The sequence below is a fragment of the Gossypium raimondii genome, chromosome 6 (genome assembly GCF_025698545.1).
Source record: "Gossypium raimondii isolate GPD5lz chromosome 6, ASM2569854v1, whole genome shotgun sequence".
In the NCBI taxonomy this organism is placed as follows: Eukaryota; Viridiplantae; Streptophyta; class Magnoliopsida; order Malvales; family Malvaceae; genus Gossypium; species Gossypium raimondii.
In genome coordinates, this window is record NC_068570.1 from 21,579,171 (window position 1) to 21,605,657 (window position 26,487).

Here is a 26,487-nt window from a genome sequence, read left to right on the forward strand (position 1 = left end):
TTTTTCTCTCAAACCCTTCTACTTATTGCTGTTATTGATCTTCTGATAGACATCATTACTATTTACATTTTTTAAGCAACTTCATTATCAAGTATTGATTTTGAGTTTAGAAAATCAAAGATACTCCACATCTATAACTGGATGTAATTAATAAGCGTTAGATATAGGTATGTACTTGACATACCTTTGAGTGAATTCACCAATTTTATATTCTGATTCTGCTCGAGTAAATGTCATTAAGTTACCTTGTGCAAAAGATGAATTTGCCTCTCCAACATTTGTCAAAGTCCTTGTGCATATTTGAGATGGTCTTAATTTGACAGAAAATGAAGTATAGTTTAACTCTCCTTACGGTTTACTTGGCTTTTCTTAGCACTTGGTCGATCTATGTGCAGGCATCCCAATATATAATATAGAATTCACATGAGGCTTTATTCTAACAGCCATCCTGTCTGTGGGAAATCTCTCTCAAGTTATAATTAACAAAAAAATAGAAGAAGAAATTCATTCATATGATCATTTTTGCAAAAGAAATTATAATCCAAATGTTGCACATCAAAGTTACCAAAAAACAACCTTCCAATTCTCCATTTGATAAGTTGCATAGTTATGGGTCTCTGTTCCATGCTAAAAGCAATCTAATTCCTTCAGAATACTTGAAAAACAAACAAAACGGTAAAGTACTATAAAAGCCATTATATTAGGAGTTGCATTGTATTTTGCCCTCTCCACTGGAAAAATGAGTAAATTACTCCTTATACATTAAATCAAAAAGTAAATTAGTCTTTTTATTAATATATGAATTTTATTTTTGTTAATATATGAATATATGAATATTATGTTTGGATATTATGACATATAAACTAATGAAATTATGTAACTTTTTGTTAATATATGAATATTATGTTTGGATGTAAAATATAATTCTCAAGTTATTTATTACTTTTAATATTTTTGTTTTTATTGTAGAATAATTAAATTATTTGTTTCACTAATGATATTTTAGCACAATAAATATGTATTATGGTTTAAAAATAATAAAATAGATTATATATTATTTTTATAGTATTATATATTATGATTTTAGTAAATTCATATAAGAATAATTATATTAAGAATTTTATTAAATTATATATTTTATTAAATTATATTTAATAAGAATCATGTTAAAATATGATTAAATTATTTACTATTCATTATTTATATTAATAATATTATTAAAATTTAATAACAATAACAATAATCATCTACCTAAAAAAATTCTGCTAAGGGTAGTCTAGTCATTTTAGTTTTTTTTCCTTATGCTATTACAACATCATTTCATTCAATCAAACACAAGAATATTATTACAGTTCTATTTCATTACAGCTCTATTCAATTACAGCTCTATTCCATTACAGTGAACCAAACGTGCCCTAAATGAATGCAATTGCTTATCATTGTATTGTTATGAGTCTTGAATTGGTCTCAAGTTAATTTATGACACTAACTCAATGAACAACATCATTAATACTAGAAACTTTATCACACGTGTATTCGTGTAAAAATCAAGTATTTAAAACGACTTTTATACAAAAACACACGCACACACACAAAAATAGTATTTTATAAATAAACTGGTTTTTTGGTAATTCCTTCATTGAATTGGGACCCAGTTGATGAGTGACACCAACTCAATAAAAGGCTTGAAAATAGTACAAATGCACAAATATATAAAAATGTATATAAAAATATATTTATTAAAGTTTCATATAAAAACAAAAAATTGCATTAGTATAAATGGTAAATGAAAATGTTTTATATGCATGGTGTTCTTGGCTTGAATCTCATCATGAACAACTTTTTATTGATTTATAAAAATATAAAAAGACAAAAACACCCACATAATCATATAATTTACTTAGCAAATGAACTAATTTTATTATTTATAATTCCCTAACTGAGTTAGAACCTAGTTAATGGGTGACACCAACTCAATAAAAGACTTAATAAATAGTACAGATACGTAATATGGTCAACTTTAAAATTGATCTCTAAACTTTCAAAACGTACCAAATGATCCTCAAAGTAAAAATCGTTTCAATTAGGTCCTTCCACCATCATGGATATGACATGTTTGACAATATTTGGAATAGTAGTTTAAGGATTGAATTGAAATGTTTTGAAGTTTAGGAACAAAGTTAGAAATTAACTCGTAGTTTAGGGATGATTTATGAAATTAACCCTAACATAAATATACCTACAATTTTTGATCCCTCTACTATTATTTAGTATTTGTGCTTTAATTTCTTTCACTTTTGCAATATCATTAAATAATCCATATGTTAAACACTAAGGGTAAAATGTCAACGTCAACTTTTTCTTCAAAATACATTCTTCTAACATGACAAACTAGAAAATGAATTTTCTAAGAAAAGTCTCACATCAGTATTTTAGTTAGCCGTTATAAAAGTAATGGGTCAACATTTATTAAACTAAAATATAGAGATTAAGTGTTTAAAGTTAAGTAATAGAAAGATCAAAATATCGAAGCTCTCAATTGATAAGTAATCTATAAATTCATTTGGAATTTGGTTAGATAGGGACCAAACCCCTAAAACCCTAAACTCAATTTAAACTATAATAATATTATAAAGCATCGAGTAGGCAGTCCCCAATTTTGTTCCGTTCAAGGCACGTGACTCGCATCGCACGCCTCCAAAGTTACGCTACCAATTTGTTCTACACATGTTCACTTTGGTCAATTTTTCATTTCAGTCCCTCTACAATCTACCATTTTTTTACTTTAATACAACATAATTTTTTTTAAAGAAATGTAGTTATAGCCCAGAAAAATTCAATTTAGAAAAAGATGATTTAAAAAAAACTCAGCTCAAAATGAAAAGGTAAACTATTAGTAACTTTATGTTTTGGTCACTTTATTTCAAAAAGTTACAAAATGATCACTGAACTATTCGAAAGTTTTCATTACTAGATTGTTAAAATTTATGGCGTATAACCTTCTCTGTATGCACTACTTACGTGAAGTGGAAGTTGTCTTTCCCCTTCTCTTTAACAGTTTAATTTTTTTTTTCATAAAATAACTTTAAACGACACAAATCTACGACTAAAATCTAAACAACTTTCTTCTTCAATCTTCAATATTAATTATCCGATCAACTAAAATCTAAAGTGTACAAATCTACCGTACTAATCTTTGAACCGTCGCTTGCAGTTCCTTAACCAAACTTCTTTAAAAAAGTTCATAACCCAAAGAATTCAAGTTCAATGACTATTTTGTAACCTTTTGAAATTGAGTGACTAACATATAGACTACCTAAAAGTTTAGTAGTTTTAGGTGTAATATACCCTGCACAAAGTAATACTGGGCGGCGGCCAGCGAGGCATAGTTTTATTAGGCAAGAAAAGAAGGTCATGATAATTGATCGTCTTATTCCAAGTAAATTAAAAAAAAAAAAAAAATCCTGTGTGTTATTTTTAGATAACTTTTGAAGAATTACTTTTACATGAAGCGTGCTAAACGTAGTAAAATAAAAATGGATATTCCAACATATATGAGGATACATTCACTTTGAACTAAAGTAAGTATAATACAAAACAATATTAGCCGTGATAATCAGTACCATATATTATTTTTTATTGGGATTGGTACAAATCAAGTGCTATTTTAAAAAAAATTTGATAATTTAAAATATTAAATAATGAGACAAATATAATACAGTCATGAGACAAAACAATTTACACGAATTAGTATCTCACTATATATAAATTTTAAGATACAAAGAGAAATTATTTATATAAAGCAATCTATGGTTAAATAGAACAAAATCATTCCGCCTATTAATTATACAATTTATAATTCGAAAATAAAACTCAAAATTAAATACATTTTGAAATTATTTTTCGTACAAATAAAAAAAAAGTATACTAGCCTGTACGCATCACTCTTTAGTGGAACATAATTGGTTTGATGTTCTGACTTACTTCCATAGTGTCAACCATAGAATAGAGTAGCTCTAAATGTAATAAAATGTGCCTAAAAGATCTCTTTTTTACTTTGTTGTTTTCGAAAGCCTGAGACACAAGTCGTTTATAACATAAAACACTTAACTCAATAATCACAAAATTTGGATGTATCATGTATAAAATCCCAGACTAAAGTCACCAAAATTAAGATAGAGGTAGCTCACTTGCCCCCACATAATCTTTGATATTAAATAAAGGATAAAGATGAAGTGAATAGGGATTGCAGTTAGTGCTGGGAATGACAACAATCACCAACATCACATCTTCTTAATTTCAACTTCAATTTTATTATCATTAATATATACCAAAATATTTTGGTGAGTTTGATAATCAACTAAACCAAAATTTCACATCTACCGTCCCCTAAACGAGAGTTAATATTTTTTAAATACAAATGAAATTAATTTTCAAATCCCTTCCAAAATTTATTATGGAAAGTAGAGTAATACCATCTGAGCTTTTTATTTCTATAAAACAGACACAGACCAAAAACATATCAATTTGCAAAACAAGGACTAAATCCACAATTATAAACCTAATTTGAATCAAAATTCAAAAAATACCTTATAAATATTTTACTTTGAATGAAGTTCCAGCCATCATAACAACATCTCTAAAATCAAAGGTGAAGCTTGAGAATTAGAATCAGAACTGAGAATGAAATATCCATCTTGTGAAGAAGAGACCCCCATCAATGAATATGGCAGATTTACAGTTCCCACATCATTTATTATTGTGAAACAAACAAAGACATTGCCTAAAAGCATGCTCATCAAATCAAATCATGGCAACAAACTGTACTTTTTTATGGAAAACAAAAATTTATAATCATCTTTCTTTAACACTACTTACAACTATTGTGAGGGGATAATGTACAAGTTGCCCTTAGCCAAGTCGACGGCTAGTAGCCTTAACTCCCATCTCTGCCAACATAGATCATTTAATATCAGTATGTCATATATGGAAGGGAAGAATTGAAAAGGAAGAATCTATAGAAGGGGATAATGGGCAAGGCTCAGTACTTTTTAGGGTGCTTGTCTCTCAGAAGCTTCTGAGTTTGAGATAAAATCTGTCGTCTTTCGTATTTACAATTCAAGTTTGATGTATCAGTCCACTATATGTCCTCTCAACAACAATCTATCCACTACCTTTGCTGCGCGGATGCTGTTACCATCTCATCTCCAAGAACAGGAAGCATTTTAGGTTTTGAGGTCTGAATGAATTAAACATTGCTGGTCCGAATGGAACTGCTTAATAATTTTTCTGATTCATTCTTTTGCGAAGCATTCATCTTCAACTTCTCACTTTCCGACAACTTCTTCATTTCGTTCTCGAGCTGCTTGCAGTTCTCTTCATGAGCTTTGTTAAACAACCTCACGAAGTTAAGTAGAGTTGAAGTAACTGCAGTGGTTTACAAGACTAATAAATAGAGGAAAATAACTGAAAACTAAAACATCGATTGTTCTTAGGCAACTATTAACCGTCCGATAAAAAGGATACAAAGAAGCAAGGGATTTTAAGATGAAGTAAAAACCAGATAAACACGGAGCTTACCTGTGCATCTCCAACAGAAGTAACCAGAAACTGGTTCATTCTTCGAAACATTATAGACCAATAAACAAAGAGAGATAAAAAGTACAATAGACTCGCAGTAGAGTAAGCTTCTCTTTTTCATTTATTTTTATGTTCTTTCATTTCCATGCTAGATTAAAGTCGAAGGCTTTACTTTTGCGTAATTTAGAAGTCATAATAGAACTAGCATTCACCAACCGATGACAATCATTGAATACCTTGTTCAAAGGGACAACGAGCTGGATCCTCTCCAAAGTAAAGAATCAATGCATCCACATTTCTTCCCTGTCAATGTAAAACTAAGATGTAATGAAGAGTTCAATATGAACATTAGTAAGACTGCCACTGTTTGCAACAAAACCTAAACACATACCACCGTGGAGTATAGGGAAGCCAAGGATCTAACTTCAGCTTCGGCAAAAGAGAGGAACTCCTTCAAGTTCTGGACAACAAAAGAAAATAGAATACATATGTATACAAATGAAAAAATATTATTGATTACATTTATTAAAACAGATTATACACTTAAAATACCTCACGGAATTTTTCTGACACAGGGCCATCATTTTCAGAACTGGACAGTTCCTGAAGAACTTTCTCCAATCCTTTGCTTATGGCTTGCATCTCCTCTGCCAGAAATTTAAGTTGTATCTAGATGGAACCACGTATCAGCCAAAGATGTTAGCTCAAACTTAAATTTTTTGAAAAATTATTTTCAACAAGAACTAGAAACATACCTTAGATGCAGGTTCTAAACTTGAAATATCTTTTGAAAAATCTAGTACCTCTGGCAGCTTTTCAGCAAGCACCTATAATTTATTATTCAGAATGTTATGACCACTGGATACGTTAAAAGCTCCGGCACACCAGATTACAGAACAGTTCATAACTATTTGAGAACCAATACATCAAGGGTGTGGTTACGATCACAAGAGTCCAAGTGATGAATAACAACTCGTACCTTGCAAAGGTAATGCATGAGAGTCATCTTGCTGTTTCGTGCACGTGTATCTGTTAGTTTAAGGAGACTGTCCAACCTAAATCCAATAGCAGAACCTACAGCAAAAATACGAGCATTCAATAAAAAGAGCAAAAATTAACATCATCAGAGAGACTTAGAAAAGCAGGACACTAGACATAAGCAAATGTCAGACAAAGAGAAACAAGAATAAACAGTGCAATTAGAAGTGTGTGATAAAAATAGAAAAGGGGAAGTTGTAATTGTTGCAAAGAGAGAGACCAGTGGTTTAAAGAAGTTTACAAGTAAAACATTAAGGACATTCATCACAGAGTTGAATGCTAGTGGTATTGGGGAATGGCATTAGAGCTAGAGTTCCAATTTTCACTTTCGATTATGGTGTCCCCTAATATTGAGGATATGCATGTATTATAGTCCACCACTATCTTGTACCAGAAAAAGAAAATGCTTCACTCACCTCTTGCAGTTCCCTGATTCAATGCATTTCCTAATGAAAGAATTGTCTGCATTATCCTCTTCAGTTTGACAGAATTTCTTATCTGATAAAAGAAGTTTTGACATTATTGTGCTGCCAACCATTGGGTATCTAAGACGGTTCCCAAGAAAGAATGCAAGCAAAAAATTTATAACTTGCCTCCTCTGCTGTAGAGTTTACAATGTTAAGGTTATGTCTGAGGTCGGAAACCTAGAGTACAATCCAAGGTCCGATAAGTAACAAGGAAAAGTCAACATTTAACTATTGTGGAATTCAGATACAGATTTTGATCAAACCTGGGAGCGAAATTGCTTCTTAAAAGAGAACACCCTGAGCTTGGATTCTACTCTGGGAATTTTCATTAGCTCCAAGAAGAACTGTTATTGGAGGTACATGAAAATATCGGTCCATTAGTGATTCTAAAGTGATAATATAAAAGTCTATAAGTTGTTAATAAGAAAAAGTTATTCAAGTGAAAGCCAATTGGCTAGTTCAAATGTCCGTTTTATGTTGACAAATTATGACATCCAGCAGAAAGTGGATGTTTACAAATTGACCTACAGACAACAAATAAACAATCATAAGGAAACAACAATAGATCTTACATACCTGTTCACATTTCCCTAACTTTTCATTTTCTCCAGTGTAGCCCTGAAAAGGAGTTATTTATGTTATTATAACTTAAGGAAAAAATAACTCAAGTACCTTGAACGCAAGATGGTTTGACTACATCAAAGGCAGAAAGATTATTAGAGGAAACCATCAAATCTATTGTTACCATGATGAGGAATTTTAATGAAATTAATCAACTCGTAATAAATCATTTTACCTTTAGTAATTCCATCTCCTCTTTGGTAGGGCAAACTTTTATGAGGTTATCAACCTGGTCAACATCTAATGCTGATTCATTCAAGGCAAGCACCGAACTCTGCAGAAGTTTCGCTGAATAGAGTAAGGCTAACAAAAAAGAGATTACCAACCTAAACTGGTATGAAAGATCTCCTTTCTGGTGAATCCACATTTGATTGGAGATGCATTTGTAAATGCATTTTGATATTTGGGCTTATCGAGTGCACATCCTTATTGTTAAGGACTTGAGAAAATCAAGACTTGCATTTGATAGCACAAGGATGTTCAAATATGCATTTCTGGATGAGCAGTATATGTTTGCCAGGAAAGAGCAAAACATTATAGGGATCAGCAAACTTTCAATAGTACAAAATGGTAGTGACCTCTGGGTACACATTGAGAAATCCAGATTGGGACTTAGCATGCACATTTTATATCTCTTTAAATTAGCAAAAACTATAGAACTAGACCAAGCTTTGACTTATGAAAATGTTTGGGTAGCTCTTGTCCTAATATTAACAATAGTTCCCTTGGTATCCTTAAACTACAACAAGCTTTCTCCTTAAAGCTGTATAAGCTAAGCTTTGCACTTTCCACCAAATATTTAGCAACATTTCCAATCAATCTAAAACCACAAATAGTTTGAAGGACTAAGTTGCTACATGTTAAGATAAGCAAATAGAATAATATAGCTGACAATTAGGGATTATAGCAAGGTATTAAGGATTTGATTTTATTTACTTCCCTTATAGAGTAGACTCATGCTTGTATATATATGTATTGTTTGATGATGAATGATATAGAATTTCATTCTCTCTCTCCTTGTGCCTCGTTAATTATTCTTTCAGTATTTCATTCATTACACATAATGTACATTTGTTAAGCAGAAAGAGACCAGTATGTTAGCTGAATAAGCAGCAAACTGATAAAAGGATAAAATTTACCCATTTTCCAATTCCAGAATATGAGTTTGAAGCTGATTGAAGGATTTAGATTTACTAAAAGTAAGGTCTCAGAGTGACAACAATAGACAAGTAAATGGTTACAAACTAGTGAAACGCTTCAACCTACCATTAGGTCAGGCAAGGGCACCTTCACTTTTGAAAGCATAATTTCGCAATTATATGCTCGTCTGTGGTCAATCTGCAACAAAGATTGTTATTAGACAAAAGCATATTGAAAAACAATAATAAGTTACATCGTATGATTATCACCACCAAACCATCAACAAAGTTTTTGTTCATGTCTAAATATGAATTAGACTGAAAATTTGCATTTCTTATGTGCACCATTCTACAAAGAGTATTTATGCTCATTTTCTGGATTCAAGTGTGTGATCTGGAACATTTACAATGATTCATACTTCCTTTGGCAATCAAGCAGATAAGCAATGACAATCAGGTGGATGAAAACTGCATTTAGCATTTAATATACAATACAATTAGCAAAGGTTAAATTATATAGTACTAGAATTAACCTATAGATAGTAACATCTATGAAACAAGCAACTGACTCATCAACTACTTCAGTTAAATATTGAAAAAATACACTACCAATGTCACTTTCTCAGATTTTGGTGCATGTGCAGTATGCGAATTTGATTTATCACCATGACCCGTATTAGGAGCAGCCGCTGAGAAAAGATTCTCAAGCTCTGACATGTCAATCTCTGGAGCTCTGAGAAGAGGGTTAATCATTCCAATAAAATAAAAAGGAACAAGTAAATGAAAGTAAGACTTAAACGGGACCTAAAATGAAAACAAAAAACTCAAACTTAGCAGAGCGGCACATACTTGGAAGCTTCACCCAATTTTTGTGCTTCAGCCCAGAGGCTTCCCTGCACGGCTCTAGGTAACTTCAACCAATGCAAAGGCTTTAATTTCTTTGTCTGATGACTCTTTGAACTAATAGTACGTGAAAGAAGTCTGTTTTTTGAATTTGTAGGAGAAGTAAAAGGTGGTCGTCCAGGAGCAGAAGATCCACTTCTACCTACCGCTTGAGGTTCAGGAAAATTGCCATTTGTCTTTTTACCAAAAGGAGCAGGGGGTGGTGGGGCAGCAGGAACTTGAGATTTTGATGCCAAGGCAGGGGTGGGTGGCGGCGGCGGCGGCGGCGGCGGTACTGATGATGCCACTTGCCTGGCATGAAGAGGAGGTGGTGGAGGTGGAGGAGGTGCAGATTTAGATGCTGAATTTACCTTCAAAAGTGGCATTGGAGGAGGAGGTGGCGGTGGAGGGGTTACAGGAGATCGAGCTCTAATAGGTGCAGGAGAAGGGGGAGGTGGAGGTATAGGTGTGGCTGGAGTTGTGGCCCTCAAATTTTCCACCAAAGATGGAGATGCTTCCAGATGTATGCCACTCACTTTTGTAGGTGGTGTTGGAGGAGGTCGAGGGGCAGGAGGGATGGCTCTAATAGATGGAGGAGGGGGAGGGGGAGGGGGAGGGGGAGGAACCGCAAGAGGTCCATCTCTAACAGCTTCAATTTTATTCAAAGGAGATGAAGCAGATGCCACTGGAGCCATAGCACTCAGAGCTATATTTTCCTCCAAAGATGGAGATGTTTTACAAGATACGCCATTGCCTTTTGAAGGTGGTGTTGGAGGAGGTGGAGGCGGAGCAGGAGGGATCATTCTAAAAGCTGGGATCTCCTTGTTAGGTGGTGTTAAAGGAGGTCTCACAGTTGAAGCTGATGTAGTAGCTGGAGAGTATGTACAAGAGGAAGCCTTCAAAGACTGATCTTCAGGTAATGCAGTCTGATCTTTGTCATGTAAGTAAGTTCCAGCTTCCATGGCAAGTGATGGCTTAGCAGGTTCTGATGCTGAGGAAAGAGAACTTGGCAAAGGTGGAGGTGGTGGAGGGTGAGGAAGAGCTTTTGTCGTACTAGAAGTTGGGGGAGGTTGAGCTGGAACACACTGAGATGTTTGTGGTGAAACTGAAATGTTTTCATCCACTTTTGGTGTATGTGATACGACCTGAGAATCATTTACTACAGCAGCAGCTGCAGTTAAGTGATCAACCTGACTAATGGATGATTTGGAATCATGCAAGTTTGTAGTAGACTGATTACTGTGTTGATGCTTGACATCGGACCGACTGAATGGCTCCATGTCAGATACTTCGGGTTTAGCCTCCTTACTTGCACCGGAATCAAGAGATGACTTTTTTGAGGGTGCAGATAGAATCTTCATACTCATAGATCTGGGACTCCTTGGGCTACTTGGTAATACAACTGTGAGCATTGTTTCCTGAAGACCTTTAGTAGCTGATCTGGGACTGTCAGTCATTTCTTGGACGATATCCGATGCACCCATTTGTTGAAGCATGTTAAATGCAACATCTGCCCGAGGATCCAACCAGTCAACATTACTAAAGATTTCATGAACTTTGGCGAATGCTTCCATAGGAAGACCTCCTTTTTCTTCAAAGCCAGAAAAATCCAGGGAAATAACAGATGTAGCAGCATCCATTTCTGAGAAAAGAATCTTCATCCACAAGGCAACATTTATTAGGGAAGAAAAAGACAACAAAATTGCAATAAAAATGCATGAAGATATATACCTCAGCTGTAAATTCTTTTGGAAACAGCTCTTTAGTATCCCACAATGTATCAATTTCATCACGATTGAGCATCAAAATGTTTGATCTAATAAATGCTGTGTTAAACACAGCTCTGAATATCATCCCCTCTCTTTCCATGTCATCATTCAAGTTGATACACTCAACCACAACATCACCTTGAATATGGCAATTTATGTCAATTTTAACAAGGCTGCACTCTTTCTGCAATTAAATTGTAAGAGGTTATACAATCAACTATTCAGTGAAATCAAAGAGGATGAATATAAAATAAGATGTCACCATATGAGCAAGCATACACCTAAAAAGTACGAGGGACATGTCTTTAGATGGAGTGAGGACTAAATGAGATTATTCTTACACAAAGCAACAACATTTTCATTATATTAGAGCATAATTCACCAAGCGTGAATTTTAAGAACAAGGTTATAAGCAGCAGATGTAATGTCATTAACCACTGAAGAACCTAAGAAGAAAAGGACATTCATCCTTTTACTAGTCTTGCACACTAGTCCCGAGATTGTAAATCAGATGTGGGAAAAGGTTTTAAAGTATTTAAAAGATATGAGGAATGTCAACCGCTTTGATATATATATATATATATAACTAGAAAGATGTGATTACCTGCTTATAATACCTTACAGATTTGCTTCTTTTGGGGGTTGAGTACAAAACTTTAGGGGTTTTATCATCTGCAAGAAAAGGATCTTGCCCATATATTCTTAATATTGGACGGCAACCTCCATATCCATCAATATCAGGAATGCATCGAAGAATGATACAATCCAAGGTGAGAGCTCGATCCAAAGGAGGCCATTCTGACCCCACATTTCTCCTACAGACATACTGTAGATACCTCAATTGTGAAGGCACCGGATTCAGGGGTGAAAACAACTGCAAAACCTCACGAGGAGCTTGCCTGTATATCATGTCCAACGTCTTCTGCTCTCCACTGTACTGCTTCCTATATAACAGCAATGCAGCCAACACAAAGACCAATACAGGCCAACCGCCCCTTTCACAATGCATTAGTAAAAAATTATGCTGACCGAGTGAGAGCCAGCTTTCGCACGATCTCAGAAAATGGTGGAGCACCTCCATTGCAATTAACGGACACCCTTCGTAGTGACGTGGGTAATCCATTATTGTCATATCATACTTGGACAGTAATTCAGCAATCGAGCTTTGTGTTTCTCCTTCGCGAAAATTGAAGACCAAGAACGAAGCATCGGGGAAGTGTTCTTGAAGATTAGTAACTATTCCCTCTATGTAGACTTTGTAGTTCTCTTCTTCCCAAGCATCAATGGTAAAGCAGTAATCAAAAACTATACGCCACCACGAAAGCACACAATTTATCAGACACTAAATGTAAGATACACAACTACAATTTCAAGTAATAAAACTTTCCAACAAGAAATAAACTAGAATTCATTTAGCTATACTATAGTTCTTTTGTAATCACTTAAAACAGATAACTCACAGGCAAACTTCGCATTTCCTTCCCTAATCTCCTAAGCAACCAAACAGAACTCATATTCTAAAAAACAGCAATCTTCTCAAAATTTACATTTAATCACCCAGATATTAATCATTTCCTAAGTGACCAATATTTCCACATCTCAAAAAGGTAAGATAACTGAAAGCCCAATAAAAAAAAAACCATAAATTGAAGAAAGCCAAGAAGACAAAAACGCACCGTAGACACCTTCACAGATTTCCAGAAGCCTATCAGGCGGCTTCTTGTAAAACAGTTTGCTAAACAATCCCATGTCTTTGATCCAGAATCCTTTGAAACACAAACAACTAAATCATACTCCAAAAACAGTTGACAAATAGTAAAAAAAAAAAAATCAAAGAAGAAGAAAAGAGAGCTTGCCCTTGAAGTAAACAGTTTCTTTAAATCTTTCAGGCTTGATGTTGAAGGAAACGATTTGGTGGGTGCCTTTTTTTTTCTTGTTTTTCTAGTAAACTTCAAAATAATGATTGGGTTTTTGATAAAACAGAGAAAAAAGAGGGGTAATGTTAGCTTGTTTATGCAATATACCAAAAAAGGCTTCACCTTTCTTTGTAGCTGACAAGTAAGAGGCAAAATATGTCATTTGTCACTCACCAGCTCATCCTTTTATTGACGTGGACACCGTCTCTCGCCGACAAATCACTTGTTTATCGGGTTTTTTTATTTTGTGGGAAAAAAGGATTGGGTTTTCTTCTTTTTTTCTAGATACGAGTCTTCACAACTTTTTGACATTTTGGAAATTCTAACTCTCTTAAACACTTTCTAAATATCTTAAGTCTACCCTTTTGCTCAACCTTATTCTCAATTACGCATAGTTTATTTGACCAATTCTCCATCTTAGTATCCACCACCTACAGTTACACTTTAATGGAATAGAGTCTGCTCCAGTCTTCCCTTTGTTGTCTTTATACATTTGATTTCACTTATTGGTAACATTTCCTCCATCGATTAAAAAACCCTCTACAGGCTAAAGGAGGGAAGGGTGCTCTAAAGTTGCTTGCTTTCTGCATTTCTTTCCCCGTGGCTTGCAAAATCTCAAATTCTATGTTTCTTTGTTTGTCATGCTCTGTTTCCTCGATGACTCATCAAATCTTCTTTGTTTTTACCTCTCTTTTCTTTTTTTTTTGGTTTGATTTTGAGGGTCCAAGTCATTAAGAGTCAAACTATTGTTTTCCATTCTTCTCCAGGTATAGAACTTTCTCTCTCATTTTTAATCTTTTCCATTACATTCAATAAGTTCAAGTTATGACCTATTGAGTAAAGTTTCTAATTCATTTGCTGGTTTTAGTTTTGTTAGTTTGATGTATTTAGTGTTCTTCACATTACTTGTTTTGAACGCCATTGCCGGTTGAGTATGGCAATTCAATTTCAGGTTTTCATACTGTCTCAGTCTCTTATGTAAAAATTATTAGTATCTATGATTCCAATAACTAGGAAATTTTGAAAATGAATCGTTCACCCCGAGAGTACGAAGTTATAGTGTAATCAAGGAACATACAGATGGTATGACAACATTTTGCTTGCAAAATATGACATGAGGTAACTTTTAAAGCTAGGAACAATTAAGCCACCATGTTGCTCTAAATGGAAGTCTTTCCCTTTTAACTTCTTACCTTATACCTGGAACAACGCTCGGCAATATGATCGACTGAAAGAACTTCAAGAGGACAAGTGGCTAGTCTTTTTTATTTTAGTTCACCATATCAAATATGAACCGTTTTGCCAAAAAAATAAACTACATGGATTTATGAGAACAAATTTATCTCGGACATGAACTAAGCTTCTTGAGCTAAATGATGTTGAGCTGAGTGGTTTCCTGGTAGTTTGAGTCCTATCAGTTTGTATGCATGGCTGTCTTATATAGCTCAGAGTTGTTAGCCTTTGTGCTTGCTTGGTTAGCATTTAGTGTAGTATGAACCCTATATGTTATGTTACATTAAAGGGACATTTAGTTAAAGGAATGTAATATTATTTTTAGTAATAGAATTACTAGGTCGAATGTCGGGTATCTTACTATGTGCTTCATTTGACTAGAATGTAGGATTGTGGTGTTTAGTTGACGGAATGTAAAATCAACAAAAAGCAAATTTTACTAAATTGTTCTTGGTAATAATTTGTGTTTTAAAAAATAAATTTAATTCTTTTAAAATTTTTGGTCTTACTTTTCATACAATTATGATAAATTGTGATAATTATTGTTTTATACCATTTATATATTAATAAGTAACTATATGATGTCAAAATAAATTTATAAATGGTAATTATAATCATAATTGATATACTAATAAATAAATAATTATAATAAATATAGTTTTAAGTTAGGACATCTACTTTTTCACCGTAAAGAAAAGGAGAAACTTTTAATTTAAATATTACAAGATGTAATGTAAGATAATATGAACCAATTGCACCTTAAGGATGTTATAGACTCCCTTCCATACCTCATGCTTCCAAGCTGCACGCATAAATTGCATATGGTCTAAAAAATAATGCTTTGCCATAGTGGACCTGCTGAATGAATTTCTGGGCCTGAGCCAGATTGTGTTGATGAGAATTTCATTAAACAAGGGTGCCCTTGCTCCTCCTTTCATGGTTGGAGATAGCTGCTGATAACCAGATATCAGTTGTTACATATGTATATATGTGGACCACTATTAGCTGTTACAATTTACATATATAGATGAATCACCTTTTGCCCATTCTCTCACAGAACATCTTGTTTATGTTCTTTGGTTCGATGTCCTTTAAGAGACAGGGAGAATGCTGAATTTCATATCTTTGACATGGTTGAGATCCTCTGCCGTGATATCAGTGTCCTCATCCCATCATACTCTCCAAGGATGCCAATCTTCAAGCAGCCTATGTATATTCAAGAGAATCAAGGACCGGTATGATTGGCAGCAGTTCAACTTTAGTTCATCAAGCTGCTCTTCTTTTGTTGATGTTAGATTAGAACTTCGATATATTATTACCAAAAAGAAAAATCATGCAAAAGCCAAGTGACTCTTTTTAAAATGGTTGATAGAACAACTTTTTGGTCATTTAGAAACTCTCTGGGAAGATGCTAATGAACATCTCTTTGCTGTTGATGTTGATGACAATATCTAAAGGAGGTTTTCATGGATTTGGCGTTTGATGAAGACAATAATGACAACATGCCACCATGTTCACAATAAAGAACTATATTACATTGCTTTTGATGAAGTTGCCTCTGAAGAATCTTCTCCTTCTATGCTTTGATATTTTTAAGACCTTGGGGTCCATTGCTTTTTTTGTGTTCTTCTGTATCTGTTAGCCATCACTTTCAGTTTCACAAGTGCTCATTCCTATGGTGAATCATTATTTTTCAACATATTCCCTATTTAACAGAAGAAGTAATAATATAGAGGAAATTTCCTGCACAATTGCTGTTGATTTTTGGCCGCCATGTTAGATTGACCTAATCTGTCAGTACTTTGCTTAAAAAAATATTAAAGAAAAAACATTCAGGGTATCTTCTTATATCTATATCTATATATATGTTCCTAAATCCTGACATTTGAGCAATCAAGTATTGATTGTAAACCTAATCTTGGTTACCATTTTTTTATTCATTTATGTAAGAGAGAACTTATATTATATTCACGTATGTGGGGCTAGATGAATTGGGATCTTTTCCTGGTTTAGGATATTAACATAATGAGCAACAATATTGCAGGGTTTACAATTTGATGAATCAGCTGGTTCATGAATGACCAAACACCATTATCATTAGTAGATTAGTTGTACCAGAAAAAGAGTCCCATGGGATTCGAAGTAGGTTTAGGATTGTATCGGATCTGAACTCATCTGGAACTAAAGTAGTTTGCTACGAACTTTAGGCAAAGCATGAGTTCATAGTTCTGTCATAAGTTTTATAACTGCAAGATAATCAAGCAGTTGCAACTGCTCACATGTAATGAGCATCTCTTGTTCTTTTGGAACAAACAGACCGACGTTGGATCAGTGAGATTCTTTATAAAAAATGATGGGGAACTTTGAATGTGTATGAATCTTTAGAAGGGAGCTAATTCTTTTAGGGTTCTGGAAATAAGAGAGGTTACATATGTTGATCATGGCCTAGTCAAGCCAGTGCGATGGTGTTCCTCGGTCTTCAAGCACCACCTGCACCAGCTGGCCTTGGCGTCCAAGTGCCATCGACACCAGCTAGACCTTTCTGCTCAATATAAGATGATTATATGAATCAATGAAATTAAATTTCGATCTCGATCCGAGGGAAGCTAATTTTTTTAGCAATCAGAGCCATTTCTTTTGTAATATATCAGAACACTAGCTTTCTATATTATCTGCTACTGGTGGTTTAGCAATCAGTTCATTTCTTTGAAATAGCAAGCAAGCTATATACAGACACAAACTTTATATATATATATATATCACCCTTCAAAACTTTTTGTCTAACCTATGATATTTGTTTTAACTATAAGTTGATCCTCCATATGAGATGACTGTATATCCAAAAAATAAGAGAAAAAAACAGTGCTACTGTAATGAAACCATGACCTCAATCATATAACCGGCGTTGGTGGAGTTTCCCAAATATCAAACACATTAGTCTCACTGTGAAGTGCAAAGAGCCGATCACCCCCTATCGAAAAATCACAAATCGAACCACCATAGCTCCTTCGAAGCCTAGATGTTAGAACCCAATCTGGACCGCAAAACACCGAGATGGAATCATTCATGGATGAAAACAACTGGCCATTATGCAATGCCAGTTTGGGGTAGCAAGGCTCATCTGGCATTTTCCCTTTCATCAACCTACTCCTTGAGCTCCACCTCACACTTCTCCCACTGATCCTCAAATCAATGAACCCCAAATCCTCATACTCATTCACAACACATACAGAATTACAGTCCTCCATTGCAATGGCATCCCTCGCCCTTTTCTCGTCAACGGTTAAAGGAGCACCAAAGTCGGACCAAGACCAGACTGTTGATTTCTGTCTGAAATCAAGCAAACTGATGTAACAGTTGTCTTTCCTGGGAAACAAAGTAGCAACTAACAGACAGGTGGTTCCATTTAGCCATTGTAGTTTATCAGCTTCACCAAGAGACCAACCAGGTGTTTCATAGAAGAAATCAATCTGTTTGCCAGTGACTTGGTCCCAAACCCCAATCCCATACTCATTGCTCCTCCCTTTACAGCTTGCAAAAATCTTATAATCCGGGCTGAAACACAATGCCCCAGCTGTGTAGCTCTTGATTTGATTATCATGAACAACATTAAACTTGTACCTCAAGTCACCAGTATATGAACTGAACAACCCCATCCCACTATCTCCTCTCCCTAGCCTTTCACAAGCACTGATCAAGACACTCTCAGCGTTGACCCAACCTATGTCGTTGACTCTCTGGTAATCCAGATTCAATGGGGGGTGTTCTTCCAACATCCAATCAAAAACATGGACCATGCTACCATGAGCCACACAGCAGCCACCATCTGGACCGGCTCTGATGGCGGTTCCATCCCCTGGGGCTCGACCTGTCACTGATTTTGATAGCTTTAACCTATTACCATCAAAGGGTCCACGCTTAGCCGAACGAACATGGCCTATTAAACCGTAAAACATGGCTTCTTTGTAAAGAAGCCGTTCGGGGACATTGGAAGGGATGTATAGATCGCCGGTGCGGAGGAGATCGAGGAGGACCGCGAAACAGTCTGGGTTTCGATCGATAAAGAATTCCCGGCCGTTGATCGGTTGTTTTAAGTCCCAATTGTCGTCGAACAATGCACCGAAAAACGAATCCCGGTTGGCGTTTGCAAGTGTAGTAGCCGTCGTTTGAAAGATTCTGCCGCCTACGTTGAACTTTACTATGTCGTTTTGGATTCCCATGATTTGAAGAATCCAAGATAGAGAATCAATGGAAGGGAAAATGAGATAAATTCCCTCAAAATTTGGGGAATCTGTAGGTAAATTTAAGATGAACTAAAGACAGGAAGCCTAACAATGAAGCAAAAAAAGAACTCAACTTTAATGGCAAAAATGAATCGAAAGAGGGAAATGTAATCAAATTTGAGATCTGGGGATTGGAGAAACAAGGTTTACAAAACTGGGTTTTGAATTTCGTGGGATTGGGTGAAGTAGAACCGAAAAATCGGAGATTCTGGATTTCAAAATGTATTGACTTTTTTTTTTTTTTCTTTGAGTTGTCTCTCATTCTTACATTGATTGCTCCATGTTTTTCGGTCTTCTTCCACGTTTGGTCCGAAATTCGGACAATGGGTTTGTAGTTAATGCAGACCAACTAATTAAAATTTCTAGTGGGTTCCATTTTTTAGGTTTTTTTTATTTTATGCTTCTTATCCTCTTTCATGTTTCCACACCATTGATGGTTCAAAAATCAAAATCACATGGAATTTCCATCTGTCTAACGGTGGCTGTAATCTTGACTTCATTATGAAAGAGCTCTCAACAGTTAATTCAGTTTGGAGGAAAATATCAATAAAAAAAACTGAAAATTGATTTAAATTTAGGTGTTGAATTCAAGTGGCATTCGAGTATATTTTTGTTTAACTTAATTTGTGTTGAAACGTTTGAAGACAAGGTTAATTTTGTGATTGAAATGGGATCACAGCTTTAGGCGTTGAGTATGCAGATTTTAAACAAAAGTTTTGGATTATCTATTGTTGGAGATATAGAACGAGTTAAATAAAAAAATTGAGGACTTGAACATCAGTTTCTTACCAATCTTACTTTGGGCTGCACCAAAACAATGAAAGTATTATTTTATGTTCTAATCAGAACTCTTATCTAAACAAAACGCTTAAGTTTTGATTAGGTTAAATTAATTCATGGAGAGTGATCGAAAGATTAAAAGTTTGATAGAGCATAAATTTGCTCAAGTGAGGAATGTGTATGTGTGCATTATTTTTGTAAGCAATTAAGAGAGCCTTTTGAGTTGCATTCCGAGAGAGAAGTTTAGTGGGAGAATAATTTAGTCTCTGTACAATGGTGAGATGTTAAAACTTGAATTATTGGTTGTACTGTGAGAAATATAATGTGTCATTGTTTTGGACAATACCCATAGACATAGATTAAAATCGAATTGGATAAACAATTTCAATTTCCTTCTTTATTATTTTCGCACTTTTGAGATTAAAACAGGGATCTGTTGCATCAGTAGTTTCTATTTTGCAAAAGCAAATGCCCCTCATATTTGTTTCTACAATTTGATTTCAGTTTGATTTTAATTTCTTGAGCCTTATTGGAATGAAGAACAATCAAATAGAAACCTATTGTGGAGTGTTCAATTTTCTCTTAAAGCCTTTTTAAGGAAAATTTTACATATGGGTTTAGTTTCCAAATCATTTAAAGAAAAACCAAACAAAAACTTTGCAATAAATAATAAATTGTTAAGTCATCAGCAATTAAATTTGTAAGTTAAATTTTGTTATTTAGTCCCACATATTCTCGTACCCATAATGTCATGTCAATTTACTTAATAAATGTTATTCATAAAAATATTATATTATTTTAATTAATGAATCTAATGTTTACTGTTTCAGTTAAGATAAAAATTTTAAAAGTTGAAAAGTACAAAGATTAAATATGATTGAATCGAAAACAGTGACTAAACCCTTAATTTATACACGACTTAAGATTAATAGTTGAACTTAACCTAATTAATTTAATTACCGCTCCTTTTAAGAAATGATAGAAATTTCTTAACTTTGAAAAGCACAATGACTAAAACTCAAATTAGAGTACATGTTGAGGGTCTAATTATGGTTTAGTCCCTAGTATATTGAAATTTTAAAATTCTATCTTTTACAATTTGACCCTTTTTTTCCTCTACTAGTATAATGCTATTTGTGGGTCTAAGTTGTTAGTTGTTGTTAAAATATAATGCAAAATTATTATTTTTAAATGGCTTTAAAGAAGCAACTATTTAGTATTAGTTGAACATAGTTGAGTGACTCTCCATGTAATCTTGATTATGTAACCAAATGATAAAAAAAGGAAATTCGCCTCTTCACATGAAGTGCAACAATTAGTAATATTATCAATTTAGATCCGTTAATAACACTATAAAAATAGTGAGACCAAACTATATAAAATTAAGATGGAGACATTAAATTTTCAATTTTAATAATAAAAGTATTAAAATGATAAATAAATGACAGGTCATGGAGGGCACATCATGCCTGATAGACTTTGCTACAACTACAAAAATTCAACTTGGTGCCATACTAAAATTCATTGCTTATTCTATGTTCATATTCATGCTTCCAAGGCACTCTCTTTGAAACTTGAAAGCATTGTATAAAGACCCAAATTTTGTAAAATGTTGTTTGATAAATGTGAATTTAATCTTAATTTAATTGACATCATTATTATTTTGATAATTAAGAATATACAGATTCAAGCGTGTTTTACTTTAGATTTAAGGATTTAAAGGATTTATAAATAAAAGAGGTATTGCATAAAAGAAACAATGTGAGCCGGTATCTTTTCAATGATTATTTATAGTTAAGTCTTTATTTTTCAAGGCTTCCCCAGTCAAACTATCTATTTAATCATGTAACTTGTGCTTATGGGTTGGGTTGAGCTTAAGGGAGAAGTTAGAAAATTTTTTTAGGAGGGGAGAAATTAAATTGTAATTTTTACGATAATAAAAATATAATTTCATCATTTTAATAGTCTATATATTTATAATTTTTAAAGAATTAAATCAAATTTTTATCATTTTTAGGGGGTCAAAGTACAATTTTATCTTCACTAATTTAAAATTTTAAAAATTTTAAAGGGATTTAATGGAAAAAAAAATCATTTTAGGGGGCATCGAGGCCCTTGTTAGCCCCCTAGCTACACCCCTAGTTGAGCTTGGATCTGATTTATGTATGGTATTACCACACTTCATGCTTGCCTAAGTACAACATTGTTCAAAAGAAAATTTATGTTTCCTATATTATTTTTAATGCTTTTAAAGAAAATTAATTTTAGTTTAGTATTTAATTATTTAATAATTTTCTTTTACTAAAATTTTAAACACCAACTTAACATATTTTTTTAATGTATACATTATAGTATAATAAATTTAACTTTTATGTTACATAATATTTGAAATAACATATTACAAAATTGATAAATGTGAGTCGGTCTAGGTCAAGTTCAAGCCTTGAATGTTAGTGTCGAGTTCGGATCATATTTTAAATGGGCCTAAATATTTTTATCTCAAATTTTAGGATTAGATGATAACCAAACAAAAGTGAAAGAGATAAATAGAATTAGATTGAGGTGTTTGAATTATCCAATCAATTGTATGGAGATGGAAATGTAGTCCATATTAAGCATTCTTAGCTTTCTTTCTTTCTTTTTGGTAAATGTATTAGACATGATGAGGAGACCTTGTTTGTTGCCCTTTGTTTGTAAATTGTAATCAAAAGTTTGGTATTTTCCTTTCTGGGTTCAGACTGAAGTTACAAAACAGGACATATTTAAGCCCATAAAAATGTTTGATATGGATTCTGAGCCATGCACAAATGGTAAGATTAAGATTTGGAGATTTGTATTTAAATCTACTTTAATTATGTGTGTATCCTTCAATATGGTTTTTACTTGTAAGTGCAATTAAAAAACTCAAAAATTAATTTAATTGGTATTTTCAAAATAAAATCAACTTTCAACCAACTTGATGGAAAAGAAATTCAATAGATTTTATTATCTTTGTTAATGTTAAACTTAACCATTAGGTTTGCTTTTGTTATTTGAATTCTTTTTAAAATTAGTTCTTGAACTTAGATTTCATTAAAATGTAATGATATAGAACTCTACAATAATATCATGTCATCACCTAATAGTTTAAAAATATTGAAAAAAAAAGCAGTTGATACAAGACAATCTTAGGTGATGATCACACTTTAATAGAATCTAAGTTAAATGAATGACTTGGGAAGAGTTGTCAAATTAAAAATAAAGAAAGGTTTAAGTTCGAAAGTAAAATTGACCAAAAATTAATTAACTCATATTTTATTTTGGTTCGGTTTAAAGTTTTGAATATGGAATATATCTGAAAACTTGGGTAGGAGGAATATGTTTTAAAAGTATATTTAAGAATCAATATGGAAACAAATTTTATTTTCCATTTTTGCCAAATGAATTAATTTGGTTTGATAATTGAAAGTACAAACTAGCAAGAAAATTATGATGCTTTTATATTTTCAATTCATTTATAAATATTGTATACTAATTTATTTTTAATTTGTTCGATTTAGGAATTAGACTTGCTATTTTTTGTTAGAATTAGAAGGAAATAGGTTTTCGATGGCAACGGAGGAGCTAGAAGTTAGTAGGGTGCATGTACCGGCAACCAATGACCTTCTACAAGTCCCTGAGAGGCCAAATCGAAGCCATGTCATCACATAACAATCCCAAGGCATGACACAACCCCTGCAAGCCTAAAAATGCTGAATTTTATCGTTGTGTCATGCCACATCCTACCTATGGCGTGACACACCCTCGAATTCAATACAAACAAGGGAAAAACTAGTGTCGTGTCGCGCCATGCACCCCCTATGGCACGACATGCAAGCCATTTTAGCAATTTCCTGTTCTTGATTCAATGCGATCTTCAGAGGTTTTCACTAAGTTTGGATGACAAGTAAAACCCTAGATGGCTTCTATATATTGCCTTTACCAGCTGATACACCTTTCAAGCCGTCATAGCCACCTAACTCAACGTTTACGACCCTTTTCTTCGAGATTCCACAAATTCTATGTTTCCAAACCCCAAAACCATGCATAGTAACCTTTTTTATATCGAATTCATAGTGGATAGCTACGCTTACCTTCGAGAAAGGGAGCTCGAAAGTAACCTTATTGTAGCTCCATGCAAAATCTCGTTGCAAGAGCGAGGTTTCGAATCCATAGGCACATTGAAGAGCAAAACGCGAGAGTTGATCTAATATCACCGATGAGAGAAGTTTTGTACAACCCCAACCAACTCGGTATACCTCCCAGTTGTGCACAAATTTTATGCCACATTGAAGGAGGCAAATACAAGTAGATCGATGGAGGTACCATGGATGCGATTTTCAGTCCGAGGGAAGGAGATGTCTTTCTTGCCTCTCGAGATAGTAAGGTATTATGACATTTCATTATATCTATGCGATTTTGTACAACAAACTGACCTAATGTATTTCCTGATAGAGAATATGAACGACATAATCAAACTCCTAACGGACAGGAAGAGTGAGTGGAAACGCCACTTAGGAACGGACTATCTTATATCATTCTCTCAGATGAAGTTAACTTCAAGTTAACTTCGATGGTGCAAATGTGGTTGAAATTAATTAGTAATTGAATTTTCCTAGTGATAAACATGTCCAATATTGATACATTCCAAGCGACTTTGTTGTACGCAATTTTAACAAAGGAACGAATTTGTGTGGGAACATGGATATATCGGAGCATGCTCCAATCTGCAAGGAAAAACAAGGTGGAATTACTGTTCCCGCACTTAGTGATAGTCATATGCTGACAAACGAAGGTGTTGATGGGATGATCAGATCATGTTTTACAACCAAGCAAGTTTCCGATCTTGGAACCGAGTGTGGAAAATGTTATAGGGAATAAAAAACGAAATAGATCGATAAAGATAAAACCACATCCATGTGAAAATGTGTTACCCGATTCGGAATGGATCATTCGATGGATGTAAGAAGCCGAACCAAAATTTAAAGATTATGCGAGAAAAAGCGAGTTGAAGCTGCCAAAATTCCCAATAGCTAAGTACGAGGTGCCAGAAAAATAGGTTTGAAAAACACAATAGAAAATAAATTTAGGGAAAAACCAGAGTTTTAAATTTTTTCCAAAAACAAGATCTTGGTTGTGATATCTAAAGTAATAAAAATTTAATAAAAATTTTACTTTTTCGATTCATCCAGGATGAGCGCTTTGACCGAGTAGTCTTCTCCTCTATCCTCAAGCTCATGTTTACCAAGTGTGGGCTCACTTCGAATCAGAAAATTTTTCACAAAAATTACTAGTGTGGTAATTTTATAATTTCTCTAAACTTTTGGGTCAAGTTGTAAATTAGAAAAATATCTCTAGAAATTTTATAGAATAATATCTTAAGAGAATTTTCTGTCTACAACTTCCTCTTGAATTCAAGTGTGTGTAAATAATGACCCAGTGCTCTCTTTATATAGGAAGAGTTTAGAGAGTTCAACTATAATTAAACTTAATCACTTTAATATTAAATCTTATTAAAATAATAAAATATTTATCTACAAAATAAACATTTAATTTAATTTAATTTAAGATCATTACTTTAATATTGATTTAATTTAATACTTAATTAATAAAATACTATTAAGATAAGTATTAAATTAAATTTAATGTTAAACTATTAAAATAATATTATTTTTGGAATAGTTAATCTAAAATCAAATTCTGTGGTGGAATTCTAGTAAGAATGTAACTTTTCCACTATTCAACCACCGACGACTATCGGGAATCTGCCATCGCAGCCACCGTGTCCGGTGATGCAGGTACAACACCCTTACAGCACCTTGAGCCGGCCCGGCTGCTGCCAGTTTGGTCTGGGTTAATGACAACTCGATCGGTTTAGTTTAGCCACCAGTTGGACCATCGGCCCAATTTCACATACCTGGCCTGATTCGAACAGTTTTTGGGTCTTTGTCTCAGTTTTGGGCTTCAGGGCCCAATTTACGATCTTAGGTCCAATTTTCAAGTTCAATTACCCATTGTGCCAATTGTCTAACTTGAAAATTAACTTTCAAAAATATCATATTAATTTTAATTTATTTGATTAGTTTAATTTTACTTGATCAAAATTAATTTTTCTCAAAAATCACTTAGATTTTCCAAATTAATTTTTCAAGAAAATTCTTTAATCAAATTTTCTAGTTAAACAATTCTCATGACCACCTAATTTAATTCCATGACAAATAAATCGACTCAATTAAATTATTCCCAAAGTCGTAGAATTTTCTTTTGATTTAAATGCAGTTTGATCGAGTTTTTGTTGAGCTAGTGGGAGGGACCAATTAGACATATACAATTAGGCTCTAGTGATTGCAATTATGTCTAGAAGCACCGTTCTGATAATTCGCAATTACCTAATCATGGAGTCAGTCCACACGAAGTACCATGATTAAAAACTCCTTATTGTATACTCTTTATGAAAGCAATTCATCTAACTACTTTGTCCAATAACCTCGTCATGTGTGTGTTACCCTCATATGATATCATTGATTCCTTTGAGTTAAATCCATTCACTCAATACAATCATATTTTATCTCATTGTCACCATTGTGTCTTCTTAATGACTAATATGATCACTATCAACAAATAACTGTGATAAATTACTCGTTCAAGAACTAGTAACCCGTGGCCACGTTCCATATTTATCAACCCATACAATGACAATAAGGGATATTATTAACTCTTTGATTGAGCTATGAATTCCACTGTTGCTAGTAAAGCTATTC

At 33.7% G+C, this 26,487-nt stretch overlaps 2 protein-coding genes across 3 annotated transcripts; both read right to left on the reverse strand.

Annotated features, from left to right (window-relative positions):
- Positions 1 to 4,640: 4,640 nt before the first annotated feature.
- On the reverse strand, positions 4,641 to 13,733 carry LOC105772730 (formin-like protein 13). Of its 2 annotated transcripts, XM_052632736.1 has the most exons (20): positions 13,587 to 13,733; positions 13,353 to 13,445; positions 13,173 to 13,262; positions 12,101 to 12,801; positions 11,459 to 11,680; positions 9,695 to 11,382; positions 9,455 to 9,578; positions 8,973 to 9,044; positions 7,882 to 7,980; positions 7,662 to 7,703; positions 7,349 to 7,429; positions 7,212 to 7,262; positions 7,035 to 7,116; positions 6,560 to 6,654; positions 6,336 to 6,407; positions 6,133 to 6,249; positions 5,972 to 6,040; positions 5,817 to 5,883; positions 5,049 to 5,427; positions 4,641 to 4,949 (listed from the first exon to the last, which is right to left on the reverse strand). In XM_052632736.1, exons 3-19 carry the CDS (start codon positions 13,243 to 13,245, stop codon positions 5,249 to 5,251), a joined length of 3,834 nt encoding a protein of 1,277 aa, XP_052488696.1. In that variant the 5' UTR covers positions 13,246 to 13,262; positions 13,353 to 13,445; positions 13,587 to 13,733; the 3' UTR covers positions 4,641 to 4,949; positions 5,049 to 5,248. The 2 variants fall into 2 exon arrangements, with proteins under 2 accessions (XP_052488696.1, XP_052488697.1); XM_052632737.1 differs by lacking the exons at positions 13,353 to 13,445; positions 13,587 to 13,733 and having other exon boundaries at positions 13,173 to 13,333.
- A 3,597-nt stretch (positions 13,734 to 17,330) lies between these two features.
- LOC105772731 (BTB/POZ domain-containing protein At2g24240) lies at positions 17,331 to 19,280 on the reverse strand. The gene has a single exon (XM_012594149.2). It carries the CDS (start codon positions 18,863 to 18,865, stop codon positions 17,537 to 17,539), a length of 1,329 nt encoding a protein of 442 aa, XP_012449603.1. The 5' UTR covers positions 18,866 to 19,280; the 3' UTR covers positions 17,331 to 17,536.
- Between the last annotated feature and the right edge of the window lie 7,207 nt (positions 19,281 to 26,487).